Here is a 22807-nt window from a genome sequence, read left to right as displayed (position 1 = left end):
ACCCTGGGCAAGTCACTTGATCCCCATTGCCTACCCTTACCACTCTTCTGCCTTGGAGCTAATACACAGTATTGACTCCAAGATGGAAGGTAAGGGTTTTAAAAAAAAAATGTGAGGGGAAGATGATTTCAGAATGAGGACAGTATGTATAAACACCTTAGAGACAGGAAAAGTCCAAACAAAGCTGAAGAGCACTCTTCAGTTAGGTTTGATAGGAACACAGTGAATAAGAAAAGGAGTCAGATGTGATAAGGCAGGCTGGAGTCAACTGGTGAAGCACACTGACTTTCCAGGGTAAGGAGCTTGTTGTGCAGTATGCAATTAGGAACCACTGAATGTTTTGAATCAGGAAGTGGTATGGCCCAGTGGATTGCAAGGGGAGAACAGAAGCAAGGAGTTTAGAGAGGAGGCTATTCCAATCATCCATGAGACTTAAAGAAGGCCAGAACTAAAGGAGTATATACAAAGAAGAGTGGAAAGGAAGAAAAAGGTTTGCAGGATGGATATTAAGAGGGTAGAATTAGCTTGGCAAGTGACCAAGTGAGGGGAAAGTCAGTGTTAACGCTGAGCATTCATGGCTGGGTAACTGGCTGGATTAGTGGTACAAAAGCAAAAGAAATATGGAATTTTTATGGTTATTTGTATTTAATCATATCCATAAGTGGTTTTGTACAACACAAAAATTAAGTGATAAGACAGTACACTCAGATCCATGGAGCAATGTTAGAAAGAAACAAATGGCCAAATGACATTACAGTGGGTAATTGACTTGGGGTTCTAATCAATTAACAAGTATTTATTAAGCACCTGAAGTGCATTTAATATGCACTGTAAACTCCTTGATGGCAGGACCCTGTTCTATTTCCTAAGGGCTTCAAAATCTTATAGGCTTGTAGGTTGGAAGGGGACTTATCCACTAGGGAGCATCAACACACACTACAGACTGACTCCAACTGGGGGGAAGGAGAATGGAAGAGTGACATCAGGAAACACAAACCCCTGGAATCAGAGAATTGAAAAGGGAGCCAGTTATGGAGTGAAGTACATGATGGGAACACAGCTGCTGATGCTGAAATCCAGGAGCTTAGTGAAAACTCTACAAAGACAGAGGAACTTCTGGGACCTAAAGTATGCTCAGCTCACTCTCTGAATTGCACCACCTCAGACGCCTGCCTTGAGGCCTTTTCCCATGATTAGTTAGTTCCTGACTAAGATCACCATTTCTTGAAAGGCATCAGCCAATGCTATTCACTTCACTCTCAGCAGCTGTCTTGTTCTGATGTTCTCCTTCCCCTCCACCTGATCTTGATGGCTTGTCATCTTCTATCAGAAGGGAAGCTCCTTAAGAGTAGGGACCATCTTGCTTTCTTATATTTGTATCCCTAGCCTCTAGCACAGGGTTTAGCATGCAGTAAGAAGTTAAATGCTTTTTCTTTCTTTCTCCACCTACCTACCCACCTATTTATCTTCATTTTTATAACCTCAGTATTTAACACAGCACCTTCCTTAGACTTAGATGTTTATTTGATAAGTATTAATATTAACTGAATTGAATATATATATGCAGTAACATCCCTCACCAATCCAACTTCTTGAACAGAGTTTGAAACCCAGAATTAAAGATAATAGCTGTCATAAAACCTCAACACTAAGCCAGAGCAGTACATTTTTGATGATTTCTTCTATCACGTGTAACTCTTACCAATCTTATAATACTGGTAAACTCTTTGAGTTGTCCTATGAACTAAATATGAGTTCTAACTATGAAACTTAACTAGCTAGATTAGCCTCATTATGCTTATCTAAAAAATGGGGACAGTAAAACTTGCATTACAATGTTGTTGCAAAGATAGTGTTTTATAAGCTGAAAACACTACAGAAATGTGAATTATTATTAAGTGAACTGAATTGTCTTCTCCCAGCAGATTAAAAGTTGCAAAGCAGAAAATAATATGGAGGACTGCTAGAAATGTGGACAATTACAAAACAAAAACAGCTCAAGGCTTTATGGTGTTATGAACATGATTCCTTACAAATATCATGAATCATCAATTTACAAATGAAATTATGTACATTATCTTCTCTTTAAGAAGGAAAACATACTAATATATTTCAGAGAGATTTCTATCCAAATCCATAAAAACAAGAGGAGAGCTACTTAGAGAAATGAGCATAGCCAGCTAGTATGGCCTGGACATTTTCCTTTTTTTCCCTTTTTTCTTTCTTTCTTTTTTTAAAAATAAAAACCCTTACCTTTCATCTTGGAATCAATACTGTGTATTGGTTCCAAGGCAGAAGAGTGGTAAGGTATAGGCAATGGGGGTTATGTGACTTGCCCAACATCACACAGCTGGGAAGTGTCTGAGGCCAGATTTGAACCTAGGACCTCCCAGTCTCTAGGCCTGGCTCTCAATTCACTGTGCTACCCACCTGCCCTAACATCTATACTCTTGGGGAATTTTGGTATCATCTTGCTTGGAAACAAGAAACTGATGGAAAGCTTCCTTCTAATTCTTAAGATCCCGTTACCTTGCTTTGCCACCCTGAGCAAGTCACTGAATCCCCATTGCTTAGTCCTTGACATTTTTCTCTCTTAGAATCGATACTAAGACATAAGGTAAGGGTTTAAAAAAAATCATATTACTTCACTTTAACAAAGATATAAATGGGCAACAAAAATAACTAAAATAGATTTCTAAGTTGCACCGACTAGTTCTCTAAGAATATTTTGTTTTAGAATACTAAGTAAAAACCTTTTAACTCATTATCCCACAGATTCCCAGAATATCAAAACAGTAATGAAGCTCATAGACTATTGAGTCCAATTTGTACCTAACCAAGACTTCTCTCTACAACATACCAAACCAACAAATGGTTATCAAGGCTTTGTTCAAAGATCACTCTGGAAGAGGGACCTAACAACATCTCAAGGCAGCCCATTATACTTTTAATAGCTTGAATCATTAGAAAGCTTTTCCTTGTGGTATATGATGGTGATGGAATACTATTATGCTATAAGGAATGATGAACAGGATGATTTCAGAAAGAGCTGGAAAAGATATGTGAAGTGATACAAAGTGAAATAAGCAGAACCAGGAGATCTTTTATACACAATAACTGAAATATTATTGAATAATCCAATGTGATAGACTTTGCTACTAACAGCAATGCAATGATCCAGGACAATTCTGAGGACTTATGAAAGAGAATACTATCCACCTCCAGAGAAAGAACTGTTGGAGTAGAAATGCAGATGAAAACATATGATTTACCACTTGTTTATTTGGCTATATGTTTTGGGGTTTTGGTTCTATTAAGATTATTCACTTACAAAAATGAATAATATGGAAATATGTTTTATGTGATAATACTTGTACAACCTAGATTGAATTGTTTATCAGCTCTTGGCGGAGGGGGGCGTGGGGGGGGGGAGGGAAGGAGACAACATGAATCAACATGAATCATATAACTTTGGAAATTAAAATAGAAAGGCTTTTCCTTATACCAAGCCTAATGTGGGTATCTTTGCTCTACTCTCAACATTTTCTAGTCATGGGCAGTTAGGTGGCACAGTAAATAGAGCAGGCCTCAGGTCAAGAGGATCAGGGTTTAAATCTGGCTTCAGATACTTCCTAACTGTGTGACTCTAGGCAAATCACCTAACCCCAGTTATCTGGTCTTAACCTCTCTTCTGCCTTAGAGACAGCAATCAGTAATGATTCCAAGGCAGAAAGTAAGGGTTTTATTTTTTTTTTTTAATCATTAGTCATACAGCCTTGGACCGGGCCCACATTGTATCTTTTTGCTTAAGTCTTAGTTTTCATAATTATACTTCTATCACTTACTCCACCAAGACCTGATAAGTGCTATATAAACACTGACTTTTATTATTCTATACTATAGTCCTTCAGATACTCCAAGATATCAATCATGTCCCTTCTACCACTTTCCTTTGAGGAAATTTTTAAATGGCAGAGTTTTGGACTATTCTACCTTCTAAAAAGTGGAGTCCAGAACTAAACTGAAGGTATCTGAATAGAGCATGGTCCAGCAGGTCACAATGACCCTTGGAATGCAACCCCAGATCACCTTGGTGGATCCAGTCATCAGATCACAATACTCACTCTCACGTGAACCTGAAATTCATTTGAACATCCAGTTCTAATCTGTATAAATTGCTGTCTGCTTTTCCCAGCTCATAACCCAAATTCAGAAAAATCAGCTTTTCAAGAATAATTTTTATTTATCCTTACTAAAATTTATATTCTTCATTTATCCATATTACCATTATTAAAATTTATGTTCTTAAACCTAGTCCAATGTTTTAGCCATTTTGAGAACTTTTTGGATCCCAATTCTGTCATACAATGCATTAGTTATACCTTATTGTCAATTGCCTTATGTCAACTATTAATTTGAGAAACATACTATATAAGACTCCATGCCAATCACTGATGAAAATGACAGCATCAAGTCCAGATTCCATGGACACTTCACTAGGGACTTCCTTTCAAAGTGACACTGAACCATTAAGAACTATTCTTTAGTCCCACCATTCAACCAGCTCTGAATCTGCCAAATACCATCTGATAGTTTATAATTCTCCATCTTGTCAAAAAAAGAATGACTGATTCTGTCAAATGCTTGTTAAAATCTAAGTAAACAACATCTACAGCATTTCCATGATCTATAAGACTAACCATAAGCAGTTCTTTGTGGTGCTACATTGACTCTTTATGATAACTGCTTCCCCTTCATAAAAAAGAAAAAAAATCTGGGTAACACATGATATTCTTCCATCTTGCAGCAAACTCTTGCTCTATCCACCATGATCAATCAAAGATCATGTCCAATGATATTCCTTGGGTATAGAGTTCATCTGAGCAAGGTGACCTGAATTTATGAAGGACAACTAGTTTTTTCTTTCCTTCTTTTCCCCCCTCCCAAACCCCTTCTCTTTCTTTCTTTCCCTTACCTTGTGCCTTATTAAATATTAACTCTAAAGTATAAGAGCATTAAGAGCTAGGACGGTGATGGCAAACCTGTGGCAAGGATGCCAAAGAGGGCATACAGAGAGCTCTTGGTGGGCACGCACACTGCCCTCCCCCTCCTATACATCCAGAGTTGGTTACTAGAAAGGCAGAGACTGGGATGGAGCTGCTCCCCTCCCCCTCTCCACAGTGCTTGATGGCATTTTTTCACATCCCCACCCCTCTACCCAGCAGCCCAATGGGAGCACATAGGTGGGTGGCTCACATGCAGCAGAGCTGGAGGGGAGCACAGAGCTTGGGCCAGTCCCCTCCCCCTCTATACTCTCTGAGGACACCCAGCAGCCCAATGGGAAAAAATTCATCCTTCATGAGGGGTGGGGGTGGGACAGGGGACAGGAGCACTTGGTAAGCCATCACTGGGCTAGGAAATTCAGTTTAAGTGACTTGCCCCAGGGTTACAACATAGGAAGTATTTAAAGTCACATTTGAACCCAGGACCTCCAGTCTCCAGATCTGGCTCTCTATCCACTGAACTACTTGGCTGCCCATAGCTAAATGTTTTCTTAACATCTCCCCACTCACCTTGGGTTTCAAACTCCTCATTATTCTTTTTTGTTCTGTCCTTCCCAGTCTAAAGGTCCTTCTTGGCAGAGGGGAAAAAAAAAAAGGCCTCAGTAGTGCATCTCTTCTCTATCTTCCCTCACCATGATCAGAGGGATCCCCTACTCCCAGTCTTTCTTCAGTTGTCTCCACTGAATTGGGAAAACCCATCCACCAGTCCCATTATTGCCTTTTGCTTCCCTGCTTAGCCTCTACTTTCCCCATGCTAATCTTCTAGAGAGGCCTGGACAGTGCTTATAAGACCCACGCACATTTCCACACCAATCTCATTATAGTGCTCTTTCTCTTCTTTCCTTCTCACTAGAATTGTTTTTTTTTTTTTAATATTTATGCCTAAACTTCTTGGACATATGGAATCTTTCCCAAGAGCTGACAACAAAAGACAACAAAAGACTAGTGCATGGAGACTGATGGGGAATAAAAGGAATTCCTAGATTATATGTTCTCTATAATATAGCTATTAAACCCCCCCCCCCCGTACCTCTGTCTTTAAAAGAACACATTGCCTGGGAACAAGAACAGAAAGACATGAAATCCTTCATCACTTTTTTTCTGTAGTCAATCAGCTCTTTCCTAAAAGGCCAGTTTCCTTGTCAACATACTTTATCACCTAAAGGAACATAAACTGCTGGACATTTCTACTCCTTTTCCCCTAAGTCCACCAACCTTAGCCAACATGATAACTGCTACTACCCACCGTGGCAAGCAGGGAGATATCTCACCATTCATTCCTATCACTCTAATGGCAGAGGGATGACATAAGGAAGAATTGTGGATGAAAGGAAGAAAAGAATCATGAACCAAATACATGGTATTGCTATATTTTTTAAATATTTTTTAAAACACTATAGCAGATGAAAATGACTTGCTGTTAGCCTCAGACAACTCCTAGATGTGTCACCCTGGGCAAGTCACTTAACCCTCATTGCCTAGTCCTTACCACTCTTCTGCCTTGGAACCAATATATAACCCAGAAGATAAGGTTTAAAAAAAAAACAAAGAAAAAAAATGATTTGCTGTTGTTGGAGAGCAGGGTGAGGGAGAAACCTGAGGGCTGGATTCTACTCTATGATCTTGAAAAAAGCAAATTCCGAGGCATATGCCATCATAAAGTAGATTATATTTTAAACAGCGTTGCCTGTTATATGGCAAGTAACAGAATAAAGTCTCTAAACAATCAACTAACTGACAACTTTAATAGAAATAAGTTTCTCCTTTTTAGTTCTGTCTATATCAGATGTCACATAGAATCCCAAAGATTCTGGGCTGAGAGAGGCCTTCAAGTCCATCTAGTAAAACCCTCTTCTTCAACATGAATCCCTTCTACAGGACCCCAACAAGTCATCATCTAGCCTTCTCTTGAAAACTGCCAGCAAATGTGAATCTTCAGTTATAAAGAACAATTAACATGCTACATTTGGAAGGTACCATGAAGAAACCCAACCCCATCCTAATGAAATAAAATGAAAATGACTTAATTGCAAATCCCAATAACTCAAGTTGGAATCTGCTCTTGGACTTCTGAGGTTGGAATCAAGAGTAGCTGTGTGGAGTAAGCTTAGTTTACTTTTCCCTTATTCCTGAAGGGTAGAGAAAACTGGATGAAAGAAAAAGGCACCATACTTACCACTGGGTGGCTTGGGTCGTGGAGGGACATTTTTCTTCGGTGGCAGAGCTGGAGTGTCCTGCTTACTTTTAAAAGGGTCCTCTGAGAATCCCACCCCTCCAAAAGAGGAGATGAAAGGGTCAGAAGAGGTGGGCTGCAGAAATGGAAACAAAAGGGAGATAAAGAAAAGCACTTCAAATAGAGTATGAAGATCAATCAAACACACAATTCTTTACTAGCCCTTTCTATGGAAAGCCCAGGCCAACAGCCTGGGTCTGCTTGCTGTTTCCATCCAAGGATCTTGAAGGAGAGTTATGTACTATATCCCTTATCATATCTGTACTGTGTCAAGCAGAGTGTCTGCTACAGACAAGCTATAATAAATGTTTGTTGAATGTCACTGTTCAATGATGAGATTGAGATCTAAGAGATTAAGAGGTCTGCCCAAGTCCTGAAACTGCACACTCCAGAGTCCTGGTGATATCTTAATCACCAACTCCAATGGTCATTATTTGGCTCTAATTTTCTAGATCACTCAGTCCCTTATAACCTACTCCCCCATTCACCTTGTTCCTTTGGCTTACATGCAGGATCCTGCCCAGCCTTCCTCTTAACCTGGCTAACTACTCCTTTTCATTTGGTGACAGCGCCAGGACAATGACTCCATCCCTTTTCTCTCACTTAAAAATAGGCATCAGAGGGGCTATGTGAATAGTTAGGTTCAATACAAGTTATTTATGAGAGGGAAAAACTGTCTTACCTTCTGCATTAGAACCAATACTGTGTTCTAACTTGGAACTAATATTTAGTATTGATTCTAAGATGAAAGGTAAGAGTTAAAAAAAAGAGAGAGAGAGAGAGAGTGAATATATAGTGATGTAAGGAAGGAGAGATCCATGTTGGCTAAGGAACACTTCCCAGAGGAAATGATACATGAGCTAGGCTTCAAAGGATGTGAGATTTCCCTGGGTAGATGGAAGCTGTATAAAAGCTTGGAAAAGCAAGCCAGACCTGGTCAAGTGGCAGGAGCTTTGAATGACAGTCCTCATAAGGGGTTTGTGTTTTATCTTTTGGACTGTAAAGAGCCACTGAAAACTTGTAAGCCGAGGTCTAACGGTCAAGCCTCTGCCATTAATAAAGCCTTCTTTAACAGCTATGTGAATAATAGTATTAAGGAGGAGTGACAGTAACAATGATCCACTGAAGAGGGATAAGGGTCTGGGCTAAGGTGGGGGGCAGTCAAAAGAGACAGAGCACAGGAATATTGCAGAACTAGTCAAAGAGAGTCAACCAAAGGTTTTGCAAACTTCTAGGACCTCTTGCCATCACAAGTTGCCTTATCTCCTTACTACAACTTTTTCTTTTTTCAAAGTTGCCATTTAATTATTCAATAGATATTCGTAGCTATTTCTGCTAAATATACCAAGGAATTCTACTGGGAATTACTAGTTAAAAAATAATTACTGCTCTAATGGAGTTTTTATCTATTAAGAGAATGTACTGTAGTTATTTATCTGTATTTTACAAGATAGAATGTGTTAATTGACAAAAGGGAGATGAAAAGGAAAGCTCACTTTTAATATGGAGGAAATGGATAATAAATTGTCTAAGACTTCATGGAGGACACAGCACGTGGAGACATTGTTATTTGAGCTGGACCTCAGAAGAGAAACAGAGTTTGATGCTCTCTCAATTTATTACCTGAATAAAAATGTTGTGTGATGCTAGGTAGGTGTAGAAAGAAGTTGTTTGGAATCGGACACACAGTATCCATAGTCCAGCAGGATATCCTAAGAATGGCCTTTCATAAAATACATATAGTTCAAATTACAATGATAACAAAGGCTCTGAAAACACTTCTACCAAAAGGAGAAGCATATGCCCTAGGTATATGGGAAACAGCTCATATCTCTAGAAGGAGGGAAATCTAGACGAGGGGGACATTTTCTTTTCATCTAGAATTTCACAATCTTCCCAGCTTGAAGTGCTTTCTTCCTCTATTAAATTTTCCCAAAACAATTTGTTTGGCTTTCCCCCCATTTTCCTACCATATTTTCATTCATATTACATTTACTTCTGTGCATGCCACCTTCTTCTAATGGGACCTGCTCTCAAAGAGCTTTGCTTTTATGGCCTGTCTCTTTTTGCCATATCTAGTACTGAGCACAGTGTCTTGCACAAAAGAGGCAACTCTTTCTTGAAGTTTAAGGGAATGAGCTGCTAGGCAAACTAAGTAGCACAATGGATAAAGTGCCAGGCCTAGAGTTGGGAAGACCTAAGTTCAAATACTGCCTCAGATACTTACTAGCTAGGTGATCATGGGCAAATCACTTAACCCTTTTTACTCCAGTTTTCTCATCTGTAAAATGAGCTATAGAAGTAAACGGGAAATTACTTTAGCATCTTTGCCAAGAAAACTCTAAATGGAGTTGAGAAGAATCAGGCACAAATGAAACAACAATAATGAAAATGACCTATTATTATCACTATTGGTATTTTAATTATTCTGTATATATTCCACTCCTCTAGCACCCTGTCCAAAGTAAGTGCTCAAGATGCACTTGATTCAAACTAAAACTTTAATTATTACCTACAATGACTTGTAATTACCCAATGTGGAGAACAGTCTATATTTAAATAAGACATTCTAACTGGTTATATCATAAATGGAAAGAGATAAAATTGAGCCATTTGATTAACACCTCAATCTCAAAGAACTCAAGCTATAAACTCGTGGATCTAACACAATATTAAATAGCATCATATCTAGGACCAAAAGGAACTGGGTTTTCTGAGTCCAAATATTCACTCTTCCAAATGTCCCAAGAAGTATCCTTTCAGACATAACTATGTCCAATTTGATCTAAGTCCAGAGTAAAGTTTCTAATTTTTAAAAGTTCAGGAAAAGCACTTGGGCTTCTTTAGATTGAACAAGAATGAAGTATAGTCTTTAAAAAATAAAGAGATAACTTTAATTCATTTAAAATTTCAAAAATGACCTTGAATCTGGGTAAATAGTCTTGGCCTTATCTTAAAATACTTAATTCCATGAATTAAGGATTGAAATGGCTTATGACTAAGCCAAGTAATTCAATTATCTGTTTTTTATCAATTTGACTTACTGTTAAAACAATTCAAATGAAGTTAATTAGCATTTACTATGTGTAAGTCATGTTTTCATAAAATATCTGTTTTAACAAAAGGTTCATGTGATAAGAAATACTGGGGAAATTGGAAAGTGGGTTTAGCAAAAATTGAGTTCAGACCAGTTACATACACCATAGGCCCCTGGAAGTTCCAAATGAATTCACGATTTAAATATAATAGATCAAAATATCAAAAGATTAAAGGAAAACTGTTAGAAAGCATCTTTCACAATTATCAGTGAGGAGGAATTTTTTTTTACTAATCTTTTATTTTCATGTTACTTTTATTTCTTTTTTTCTTTTCAGTCTTAAACATTATTTTATTTGGTCATTTCCGAACATTATTCATTGGTGACAAAGATCATTTTCTTTTCCTCCCCCCCCACCTCTCCCATAGCCCATAGCGCGATTCCACTGGGTATCACATGTGTTCTTGATTCGACCCATTTCCATGTTGTTAGTATTTGCATTAGGGTGTTCATTTAGAGTCTCTCCTCAGACATGTCCCCTCAATCCCTGTAGTCAAGCAGTTGCTTTTCCTCAGTGTTTTTACTCCCATAGTTTGTCCTCTGCTTGTGGATAGTGTTTTTTCTCCTAGATCCCTTCAGATTGTTTAGGGACATTGCATTGACACTAATGGAGAATTCCATTACGTTCGATTGTACCACAATGTATCAGTCTCTGTGAACAATGTTTTCCTGGTTCTGCTCCTTTCACTCTGCATCACTTCCTGGAGGTTGTTCCAGTCTCCATGGAATTCCTCCAGTTCATTATTCCTTTTAGCACAATAGTATTCCATCACCAACATATACCACAATTTGTTCAGCCATTCCCCAATTGAAGGGCATCCCCTCATTTTCCAATTTTTGGCTATCACAAAGAGCGCAACTATGAATATTCTTGTACAAGTCTTTTCCCTTATTATCTCTTTGGGGTACAAACCCAGCTGGATCAAAGGGCAGTCTTTTATTGCCCTTTGGGCATAGTTTCAAATTGCCCTCCACAATGGTTGGATCAATTCACATCTCCATCAGCAATGAATTAATGTCCCTACTTTGCCACATCCCCTCCAGCATTCATCTGCTAGGTGTGAGGTGATACCTCAGAGTTGTTTTGATTTGCATCTCTCTGATTCTAAGAGATTTAGAACACTTTTTCATGTGCTTATTAATAGTTCATGTTACTTTTATTTCTGAATACATTATTTTTCATATCCTTCTCACTGAACTATCCCATGTAAGAATAACAATAAAATGTGAAAAGGAAAAAAAATGCAATTCAGCAAAACTAACAAAAAGGGAGAGAAATCTGTTAGTAACCAAGGTTTGGAAGAGTTCAAAAAGTTAACACACAATATTAGTTACATAAAGCTGAAAAGCTTTTACAATTATAAAATCAATATAGGTAGGACAAGAAGAGTAACTCAATTAGGAAACATCTTTGCATAAGATAATTTTTCATAAGGGATCTGATCCAATACATATAATTGACACAAATTTAGAAGAGTAAGGGCCACACCTTAATGAATAAGTAGTTAAATGATATGAATTAAGTTTTAAAAAGAAGAAATGCAAATAAATCACTGAAAGAAATAAGTAGAAACTAAAATTACTTTGAAGTTTCAAGACACAAGCAGCATATTTACAAAAATGACAAAAAATAGAAATAGTATATAGAGACATACTAACATACTGTTAAGGGAGTTCTGAATTGATCCAATCATTCTGTAATTAAGAATTATATAAAAAATGTCTAGTACCTACATCCTTTATCAGAGAGTTCCCTGCTAGACATATACCTTAAAATGCTATGGCAAAAAGATCCCACATATTTCAAAATATCCATAGCAGTACTTTTTATGAAATTAATAAATCAGTCATCATGTTTTCATTAATAAGTTCATGTGGACACTTTATCACCCTCTACTCCTTGATAATATCTTCTCTTGTAGTAGATAGCTAGACCTGCTTCCCACAAAATCAACATCGAGGGAGAGAAGTTCTACCTTCCTTATCACCAAGGGAAGGGCCCTTGTCACATACACAGGAAAATCAAATTAGCCTATCTGAAGCACTGGGACAACATGGGGAAGAGAGTATAAGCAGCATGTCACAAGCAACTCAGACCACCATAACCACCACTACTACCACCATCTCCTTGACTACCACCTTACCACCCCCCCTCCCAGGTCCTGATGGAAAGAGCCCACAACCCTGAATCCATCAGCCTTGGGAGTGGTAGTGCTTCCTGCCTAGTGCTCTCAGGTAGAGTAAAGCAATCTGAGGAGATTCAGCCTGAGAATTGTATCTTCAAGTGCAATTCTCAGCTACAGTACCTGAAGACCTAGAAAACTGTCACCAAAGTCCCTTGTATTGTCAAGTAGTTCAATATCAGAAACTGGTATCATTTTGTTAGCAAAATGACATGAAAGAAGCATTAACATATGCTTTGCCACTGTACCCTAACAACCACAGGACTTTTTCAGCTGACCTGCAGCTGAAACCTTCCATACATAGTCTCCCCCATTAGAAAGTAAGGTGTTGGGAAAAGGGAATGGATTATTTTTCTATTTGTACCCTAATACTTACTTGGCATAGTGCTTTGCACAAAGAAAAGTACTTAATAAATGTTGTATTCTAACTCTACATTTTCTTGACACTGCTCTCTCTCCTGGCTCTTGTCTGAGCATTCTTTCTCTGTCTCCTTTGCTAGATTTTCATTCATATCACTTCCACTTAATCATGGGTATCCTTCAAATTCTATCCTAGGTCCTCTTCTCTTCTCTATACTATTTTAATTGGTGATCTTATCAGATATCATGATTATGATTTCAATGATCATCTCTATGCAGATGATAATCAGATTTACTTATCCAGCCCTAATGTCTCTTCTAATCTCCAGACTAATTTCTTCAATTGTCTATTAGACATCTCTACCTGGGTGTCCCATAGTTATCTTAAAATCAATAAATATATCCAAAATGGCATTCATTATCTTTCCCCTTAAATCATTCCCCCTTCCAAATTCTCCTATTACCACTATCATCTTTCCAGCCACTCAGGCTCACAAACTGTCATCCTCAACTCTTCACTTCCTCTTATCTCCCACATCCAATCTGCTGACAAATCTTGTTATTTCTACCTTCACTATATCTTCTGTATTTTCCCTCTTTTCTCTTTAGACATGAACATAGTCATCAATCTGCTCCTCTAGGCCCTGTTTACCTTGCACCTGGACTTTTGCCATAGCTTGCTAGTTTTCCCTGATTCAAATGTCACCCTGATCTTCTTAAAGCACAGATGAGACTGTCATCCCACCACTTAATAAACCCCAGTGCTCCCTTCAGGCTCAAACATAAATCTTCTACGTGGCTTTCAAACTCAGGTTGCTCCTACCTTGCCTTCTTTGTATTTCCAGTGCCTAGCACAGGAAATGGCTGGCACATAGTGGGTGCTTACTATATTTGTTGACTGATTAACTTTACTCCTCTCCAAGCATTTTGCAATCCAATGACACTGGTCTCCTTGCAAATACCATTTCATCTTCCAACTTCAAGTGTTTTTCCTAACTGTCCTTCATTCCTGAAATGCTTTGGCTCCTCCTCTCCACCTCCCTGCTTCCCTAGATTCTTTCACAACTTTTTCAAGAAGACTTTCCCAGTCCTCATAATTTCAGTGTCTTTTCTCTGTTGATTAATCTTCAACTGATCTTATGCATCTTTTACTTGGATGTAGCTGTCTGCATGTTGACTTCCTCATTAGATTGTGAGCTCCCTGAGGGCTGGAACTATGTTTTTGCCTTTCTCTGCATCCCCAGCACTTAGCCCAGGAGCTGTTTGTTGTCTTGACTTAACTTGGTTGAAGATGAATGGAGAAAGAAAGACCTATATGAACAGGGAGAGAGCATCACTGACCTATCACAACTCAAGGGTCCCTTTTTCTCCATTAGTGGTGTCAAACCCAAATAGAAACAGAGATCATTAAACCATACAAACTGACTTAGGAAACCACATATTGACATTATCTACATTCTATTGTATTTTTATTTACTTTTGTTAAATATTTCCCAAGGATATTTTCATCTGGACTCACTTGAAAAAGCTGTAGCAGCCTGTTGATATCTCTATTCTATATGAATTCTTTCCTGGTCTCCTTGAACTCAGGGCTCAGCATAATAAACAGCAGCCTATATATAGCATAAATTTAAATAACTCCATGTTGTCTTTCTCAAAAGAGAACTCTTTTCTCAAGCAAGCTCAAGGACAGTTTAAATTTTTCTGTGCCTTCCTAGTGCTTAGCATAACAACTAACACAAAATTAATACTTAATATATCTTGATTGGATGTTTCTGTCTGTCTCTGTTGTCCTCTCAACCATCTTTATTGTCTCTTCTAATGTACCATTTCTTCTTGGTAGAAAAAATAGAAGGAAAAAAGGAGCAATGTACGTAGCTCAGCTTCCTTTCTGTTCTATCACCCTCACTCTATCTGTCCTAAGAAATGGGATGATATCTTCTTTAATTCTTTTGTTTCCTAATAGAAACTGAAAAATCCTTTGTATGGTTCTTTGCTTTCTCCACTGACCCCAATCCTCTCTGGGCTCCTGCCAATCCCAATGGACCCCACTTTTGCTAACTTCCTTCTGGGCACCCACACCAATCTCTCTGGAAAACTCTATGTTCCCCTTACTCGTGAGAATTATTTTTATGCCTTTTTAACTTCCCAAACCTCCTGGGCTAATCTTCCCAGTAGAATTTTAGTCTATAAGATCCTAACTATTCTTCCTCTGAACTCTGAAATATACTCTCCCAAACTCTGGGGCACATGTCAAACTACGTCCAGCTTTCCTCTTCAAACAATAATAATCACAAAAATGCTAACGATGATGACAGTAACAATAACACCTATACTTCAAGGTAGGCAAAGCCTTTTTACATACACCAGTCACACAGATAGCAAATAATAACTGCTTGTTGATTGGTGATTGACTAAGTGAAGATGAACCAACAGTATGACATGGAAAGCAAAGAGGCTAATGCTGTCCTAGACCACACTTTGGGAAGAATAACATCCAAAAAAAGGGAGTCCATAGTGCCATTATATTCTGTCCTCATCAGATGATGTCTATATTTCATATGTAGTTCTAGGCACCACATTTTAAGAGAGACACAGACAAATAGAGGATATACAGAAGACAGCACCATGATGATATGCTTTGAAGGTACTATAGATGTTTGGCCTGAAGAAAAGACAGAGAAAACATGATTACTGTCTTCAAGCATCTTAAGGGTTACCAACTGGAAGCACAATTAGACTTGCTCTGCGTGGTTCAAGAAAACAGTACTAATAGCAACAGGCAGATTAAAGAGGATGATACCATATTATTCTGCTCTGCTCTGATCCCAGTTGGAGGACTATTTTCAATCTGGGACACCACATCTGAAGGACAATGATAAATTGAGGAATATCCACAAGGGACTTTGAAATCATGTAATATAGGAAGACCTAGGAAATGTTTAGGAAGTGGTGATTTTTAATATAGAGAAGAGATTCAAGAGCAATATGACAGTTGCCTTCAACATCTGAAAGGGTATCATATGGAAAAGGGATTAAACTTGTTCTTTTTGGCCTTGTAGAGCTGAACTTGAAGCAATGGGCAAAAGATGCAAAAAGGAAAATTTAGGCTTAATGTGAACAAAAACTTACTAAAATCAGAGTTATTCAAGTGAATAAATGTTATGGGCTGCCTTAGGAGGTAATAAGTTCTTCCTTACTGAAGATATTTGAGCAGAGGCTGAATAACAACTTGCTAGGGATATGGGAGAAGGGAAGAAATTCTTATTCAGTTAAGCATTTGATTAAAGGGTTTCTGAAGTCTCTTTTGGTTCTTAAATTCTGCCTTTCTAAGTTTTTTATCATTTCATACCCAGAACTAAGCCTTGCCCATAGAAAGTGTTTAATAAATAAAGGAACTAAATAAAGAAAATAAAGAGTAAAAGCACATGGCTGCATTTGTGAAGGTGAAGCTTTGACTATCACAATTAGGAGTTAATAGAATACTGGAAACAAAATATCATCATGTTGGAAATTAAATTTTCCATTCAACTGATCAACTTTTCCCAGTTGAACACAATCCCACAACATTATGAACAGGAAGTATGACTTTTTCTAAAAATCACAAATGCACATGTGCACTCTAATTACTAGTGCAAAAAAACAGGCAAAGAGAAAGAAATAGAAGATCTGAAATGGGATTAAAGTTAGAATTTCAAAAAATGAAATCGACCACTTTAAAAAACCTATTTCTTATACCTAAAACAGTTTAGTATAGTAAAGGAATACTGGAATAGAAATCAAGAGAATTGGAGAAAGGAATCTTAGTGGTTACACACATCCAATTTCCTATTACTTAAAGAAATTTCTTCTAAAACATCTGACAAACTTTTGAAATATTAGGACTTCTCCCTCAAAAAAACTTCTCCCTTCAGCTACACCACTTTCTAACTGTGTCCATGGACAAGTTACTTAACCTTTTGAGCCTCAATTTCCTCATCTCCTTGTAAAATGAAGCGTTAACACTAGATGGCTTTACTAAAAGTTTCTTTCAGCTCTAAATCCTTATGATTCTACTACATTCACGGTGGAGATAATCCATAAAGAGCCATTGCACTTTGAAAGTAACATTTTTTAAAAGCCTACTTCTTTTGAAATTGCTGCCATCAAGTGGCAGAAAATTTTAAAATTCAAACTCTGCAAGGAAAAAATGGTAATTTACTCAGAAAGAACTTTCTGCTTTAAGTTACAACACAATGTTTCTCAGTAATAGTGACCACTTTAAAGAAGTTAGAAGCTGACTACAAGTCAGGCATGGACAATGCTTACATTCCTGTATTTCTAGATTACAGAGGAGAACTCTATTGAGGGAGGGTGAATCACAGGGAAGAGATAGTAAGGTAAAAAATAACATTAATAAAAATCTAAAAAATGCCAAGAATGAATTTCTTGTTTGCTCTTCCCCTCTCAGAACATATACACTCTAGAATCAAATGCAGAGTTAGAAACGACCTCAGAATACCCTCCAATCTACTTGCTCAAATCAGGAAACCTGGACTACTGGTGTTTCCACTTACAATATGCTTTTACCAGAGGATATCTGCCCCCGGGAAAAGACAATAAAAGACATCAAAATCTTAAAAATATTTATTTCTTTATTCTGTCTGGCTCCTGGATTTTCCTAAAACTTGGGGAGTCATAGGATAGTTTCAATTTCAGGATTAAAAAATTATTTTTTTCTTTATATAGGGAAAAGACCCAAGACAAAGTCTTCTGTTTCTCTATTTTCTGTGTCAACCAGTATAAAAGGCAATTTTATTTTATTTTTTTCATCAATGATGACTTCCCATCAGACAACCTATTTCTAATTATTTATTTATCTAAAGAAGATGCAAACTTTCTTGGAAATAATAGGTCACAATGACACTGCTGCTGTTAGCCACAAGAGATGAAGAACACAAACTATCTAGTGGGATTTGATACAGGCACAAATGAATCCAAATGCTATATTTACTTGGGGTTGGGCAAAAATGGAGAGGGTCTAAGTATAGCATAAACAGTTGGTTATCATTATAACTCAATCATTTTGTCTGTCTTATAAAGAAGTAGCATGAATTAGCATTTACAAACTTTACTACTGAATTTGGGATTTGTGCATAACTAATGAATAATTTATCCTGATAGAAACTGAAGATGAGAAACCCAATCCTTTAGAGTTCCTCTTTCTTTACAAAAAGGCAACTGTGGTCTAACAAACAGCTCTGTGAACGTAGGACTGGTCCTTAAGGTGTCCTTATGCACCCTGACCCTCCATCTAAGCACATGGCTTTTCACACTGTCTATACCAAACAAATGTTTGCTGGAGTGTTGAACAGCTTGCAGAGGCTAGGATGGGCCAATATGAGTGGCTGCAGGACTTCCACATTCAAGTTTATTAGAAGTAACAACGATTCAAATTTATTAGATTGTTTTGTAAGTAACAAGGAATTTTCCTTACAAGTGTTAATATTTCTACTTTGTTGATGAGAAAACTTAAGCTCAAAGGAAAAGAACTGAGTAGTCTTCTATGGCATGGCTACTGACTAGCAGAACCAGCATTCCCCATGTTCTTTGCAAATTATCTCACAAAAAAACAACTACCTTATCTGTTAATAAAAGTCTAGAGAAGGAGCAGATAAGTGGCTCAGTGGATTGAGGAGCCAGTACAGACAGAACGCCCTGGGTTCAAATTTGACCTCAGACATTTCTGAGCTATGTGACACTGGGAAAGTTACTCTAGCCTTTACCTCTCTTCTGCCTTGAATCAATGCAGATTCTAATACAGAATGTAAAGTTTAAAAAAAAAAAGCCAGAGAACTTTTCCACCTGGGATAGTTCAGAAAGATTATAATTTTGCTGAGAGGAAAAAATATGGATTAGATGACTTCCAGTGGTCCTATCTAATCCTGTTCCTTTCCCCCTTCCCACCCCCCTTTTAAAAATTCTTACCTTCTGTCTTAGTAACAGCAGCAAGAGCTAGGCAATTGGGATTAAGTGATTTGCCCAGGGTCATACCCAGCCTAAGAAGTATCTGAGACCAAATTGGAAGCTAGGAGCTAACTACCTCCTTCTCTCAATATTTGATGCACATCATTGACAAGATTTTGTCTTTTAGAGAAATGTGTAATAAAAATTATGTAATTATACCTCATACCATAACATTAATAAAAGAACACAACCATTTAAGAAAAGAGAGGATGCTCCACTGAGCTGAGTTTACCTTTGACATCTGGCTGAAGTCTGCAAAGCCCTCACTACTACTGAAGGCACCACTTCCAAAGGGGTCTAAGGTTCCAAAAGGATCTGTAAGTTGTACCAACAAAATAGTTTTGTATATTTGTAAAATTTTTTTCAAGAAAAAACTAAAAATTATAATATTTCCATACTAAATAACCCACAAAGGAAGATAATTAGAATTTATATTTATGTGTCCCTTATAGCAAATCATAAGTTTCTGAATAATAAATTCTGAAAATTCCTATTTTAGTTAATCCATTTAGTCATTCCTTGAACATGGTTTTCAGCCATACCACAAGATTCTTTTTCCCCCCCCTATATTTAAAAAAAATTTTTATTTGGTCAATTTCAAACCTTATTCCTTGGTTACAAAAATCATATTCTATTCCCCCCTTCTCTCCCCCCACCCTTCCCACAGCGGACGAACAATTCCACTGTGTCCTTGATCAGAACCTATTTCCATACTGCTGATGTTTGCATTAGGATGTTCATTTAGAGTCTACATCCCCAATCATATCCCCTCCACCCATGTAATCAAGCAGTTGTTTTTCTTCTGTGTTTCTACTCCCACAGTTCTTTCTCTGGATGTGGACAGCTTTCTTTCTCATAAGTCCCTCAAAATGTCCTGGATCATTGCATTGCTGCTAGTAGAGAAGTCCATTACATTCAATTGTACCATAGTGTATCAGTCTCTGTGTACAATGTTCTCCTGCATACCACAAGATTCTACACGACACAGTTCTACACAACTTTCAAACCAGTCATAATTGTATTTAAATGAAAAGGAGTTATGTATGTTTTCTGCAAAAGTTATATGATCATGCTGAAAAATACTTTGGAAAGAATTGGAAAGGAAAAAGAGAGAGATAATAATGCAAGGGTAAATTTTTTTCCATAAGATTTGGCCTGAAAATTCTTTAATGCCTTTCAGGCTTCTTCATTCAAGTAAATGGTCTTGAATAATGTAATATGCCAAAGTGATGTTCCCACCCATTCTATCTACCTTTATAAACAGAGCTTGCCCAGCTGCTGGGCAGTTAAGTTCCCAAAAGTAAAGAGGAAGTTTTAAAGAATCCTTTTCATTTTTGGCACCCTTGTGTTTAATTATATTCTGTAGTTTTCACACTCTAAGGCTGTGCTAGTCCAAGCCTTTCACCAATAATACAAACTTCTCACTGAATCAAGTTCTGAACTTTCTGAATTAGGAAAAAGAACTGAGCAAGGAGAAGCCTGGTCATCCCAATCATTGGTGAATGCTTAAAGCACGTGAACAAATAAAACCTTACCATTATATTCCCAACAGTGTATTTCCCTTCTCAAAGTTGTTGCTTCTTAGTGACGAATTTAATCAGATAGATGATACTAACTTTAACTTAACTCTCTAGCAAGAATCTCAATGAAATTGGGTAAAGTTATGGTCAATTTACACAATTTTTGCAGATAGAAGACACTGATAAATAAGATACTACTAACATAAAAGACAAAAAACCAACTTCCTAATTCAAGCATATTAATTGCATTGGTTAACATTATAAGTCACATGTGTTTTTTAAAGGGAACAGGAAAGAAAGAAGATTGTCCCTCTTACCTGTTCCTTTTGAAGAGATACTAGATGATGAAAAAGGATCACTGACTTCAAAGGGGTCAGGCTAAATGATACAAAAGAAAAAATGAAATGCAATTAGTGACTCTTCATTCATGGACTAAAAATTTCTATTTGATAATTATCCAAAAGTCACAAAAAAAAATTCTTACCCACTGAACATTAAGTGTCTACTGTATACAAAACACACACACAGTTTAGACAAGATATTACCAATATCCTCATGGAACATAAAGTCTATTATAAATGGATAAGAGTAAAACTACATCTCCCAACTGGGCATTTTTACTGTCTCCAATGCCTGGAATTCTCTCTCTTCATCTCTCTCCTAGCTTCTTCCCTTGTAAATCCTAGCTAATATCTACCTTTTGCAAAAATCCTTTCTGGACCCCTATCTACTGTCCTATCTAGATCTTGATCGCACATAATTGTTTGCATGTTGTTTCCTTTCACATTATATTGTGACATTCTTAAAGCAGACTTTTTTTTTCTTTCTTCATATCTCCAGAGCTCAGTATAATGCTCAGAACATAGCAGATGCTTAATAAATGCTTGTTTACTGAATGAAACACAGATGACTAGAATAAAATATATGGGATATTCCAAAACACTTTTGAGACAATCAGTATATGATAAGTATAATACTTTGCAGAATCATGTATTAATTGAATGTCATTATCAACAGGGACTCAGAGAAGGCTTATTGTAGGAGGTGGCACTTCAGGTGGCTGATAAGGAATGAATAGGAAACTCAGCAGGCAAAGAAATAGATAGAAGATATTCCCAGGCATAGGGAGGATAGCAAAAGTAAAGTCATGGGCTATGGGAGTAGAAATGCAGAAGAAAAACATATTATTTATCACTTGTTTATATGAGTATGTATTATATGAGTTTATATGAGGATTTGGGGTTTGGGTTTTTTTTAAAATTACTCTTTTATAAAAATGAATAATATGGAAATAACTTTTGAATGATAATACATATATAATCCAGTGGAATTGCTTGTCAGCTCCAGGAAGGAGGGAGAGAAGAGGGGAGGAAAAGAACATGATGAAAAAATAAAAAAAAATTTTTTTAAATAAAATTATATTAAAAAAAAAAGTAAAGTCATGGGGACAAGAAGAGAGAGAATACAGAGTTGTCCTGCTTGGCTATAGTGAAGTCTATGTCAATAATGTAATACAATAGGACAAAAGCACTTCTAAATTTCAAATTATTCTTACAAAGTAATAATTAAATCTACTTGGTACCAACTTAATTTTTTTTTAAATTTAATAGAACAGATTTTTTAGAAGACTCAATCAAATAAATGAATCCAAGAATACAAATTTCTTGGGAAAGAAATCCTTGAGAACAGTTAAGAAAACTAGAAAGCAGTTTGGCAGAAATGAGTCTTGCACCATTAGCTTACACATATCACAATAAGCTCAAAGTAGATATATGACTTGAAAGTTAGAAGATCATACCACCAAAAATCAGGACACATCAGTTCCATAACTATGGGTAGGGGGAAGTTTCTTAATCAAATAATGAATAGACAAATAATTCCAATAGATGCTCAACTATTCAAATGCATTTGTGATCTCATCGCTTTAAGACTTCCCAACAACAAAGATCCCAACATTTCCATGCTTGCCTGTCTGGTGCAGTTTTTTGGGTAAGTCCTCCCAAAAGCCAGCTCCAGAGGATCCACTTCATGGGTCTGGGAGACTTCCTTGCTTTCTCCCCATACTGTAACAATGCCAGTAGAACACTGTCTGTCCCATCTGTTATCTCATATTCTTGCCATATGACTAGCCCAACTTCTCCTCCTATATCTCCTAGTTTCTTTTCTTCAGAGCTCAATTGTTGTATGCTGCAGCCTGCTCATACCCACCATGTACTCTTTGTTGTTCTCAGTATGAAACTTTTCATTTGTCAGAGGCAGGTATATTTCCCAGCTTGTTGCTAAATAGCAGCACCTATAGGTATCAGTATTGAAAAGGCTGACTGTTGCTTTTGTAAAAAGCTTAA

The 22807-nt window shown here is 37.2% G+C and overlaps 1 protein-coding gene across 15 annotated transcripts in view; it reads right to left on the bottom strand.

The window, feature by feature from the left end:
• Positions 1 to 22807, bottom strand: part of EPS15L1 (epidermal growth factor receptor pathway substrate 15 like 1) — a 149774-nt gene that overhangs the window by 61624 nt on the left and 65343 nt on the right. For 12 of the 15 annotated variants that reach the window (XM_056822291.1, XM_056822292.1, XM_056822293.1 and 9 more), the window contains 3 exons: positions 20780 to 20840; positions 19175 to 19257; positions 7240 to 7372 (listed from right to left, as the gene is read on the bottom strand). In XM_056822291.1, the coding sequence (XP_056678269.1) occupies positions 7240 to 7372; positions 19175 to 19257; positions 20780 to 20840 (277 nt within the window). Of the gene's footprint in view, positions 1 to 5573; positions 5635 to 7239; positions 7373 to 19174; positions 19258 to 20779; positions 20841 to 22807 lie in introns of those variants that run through there. The other 3 variants (XM_056822296.1, XM_056822299.1, XM_056822297.1) reach the window with 2 other exon arrangements.

Source organism: Monodelphis domestica, chromosome 3 (assembly GCF_027887165.1).
Source record: "Monodelphis domestica isolate mMonDom1 chromosome 3, mMonDom1.pri, whole genome shotgun sequence".
Classification (NCBI taxonomy): Eukaryota; Metazoa; Chordata; class Mammalia; order Didelphimorphia; family Didelphidae; genus Monodelphis; species Monodelphis domestica.
Note: the sequence above shows the minus strand (reverse complement) of the source record. Positions and strands in the feature narration are given on the sequence as shown.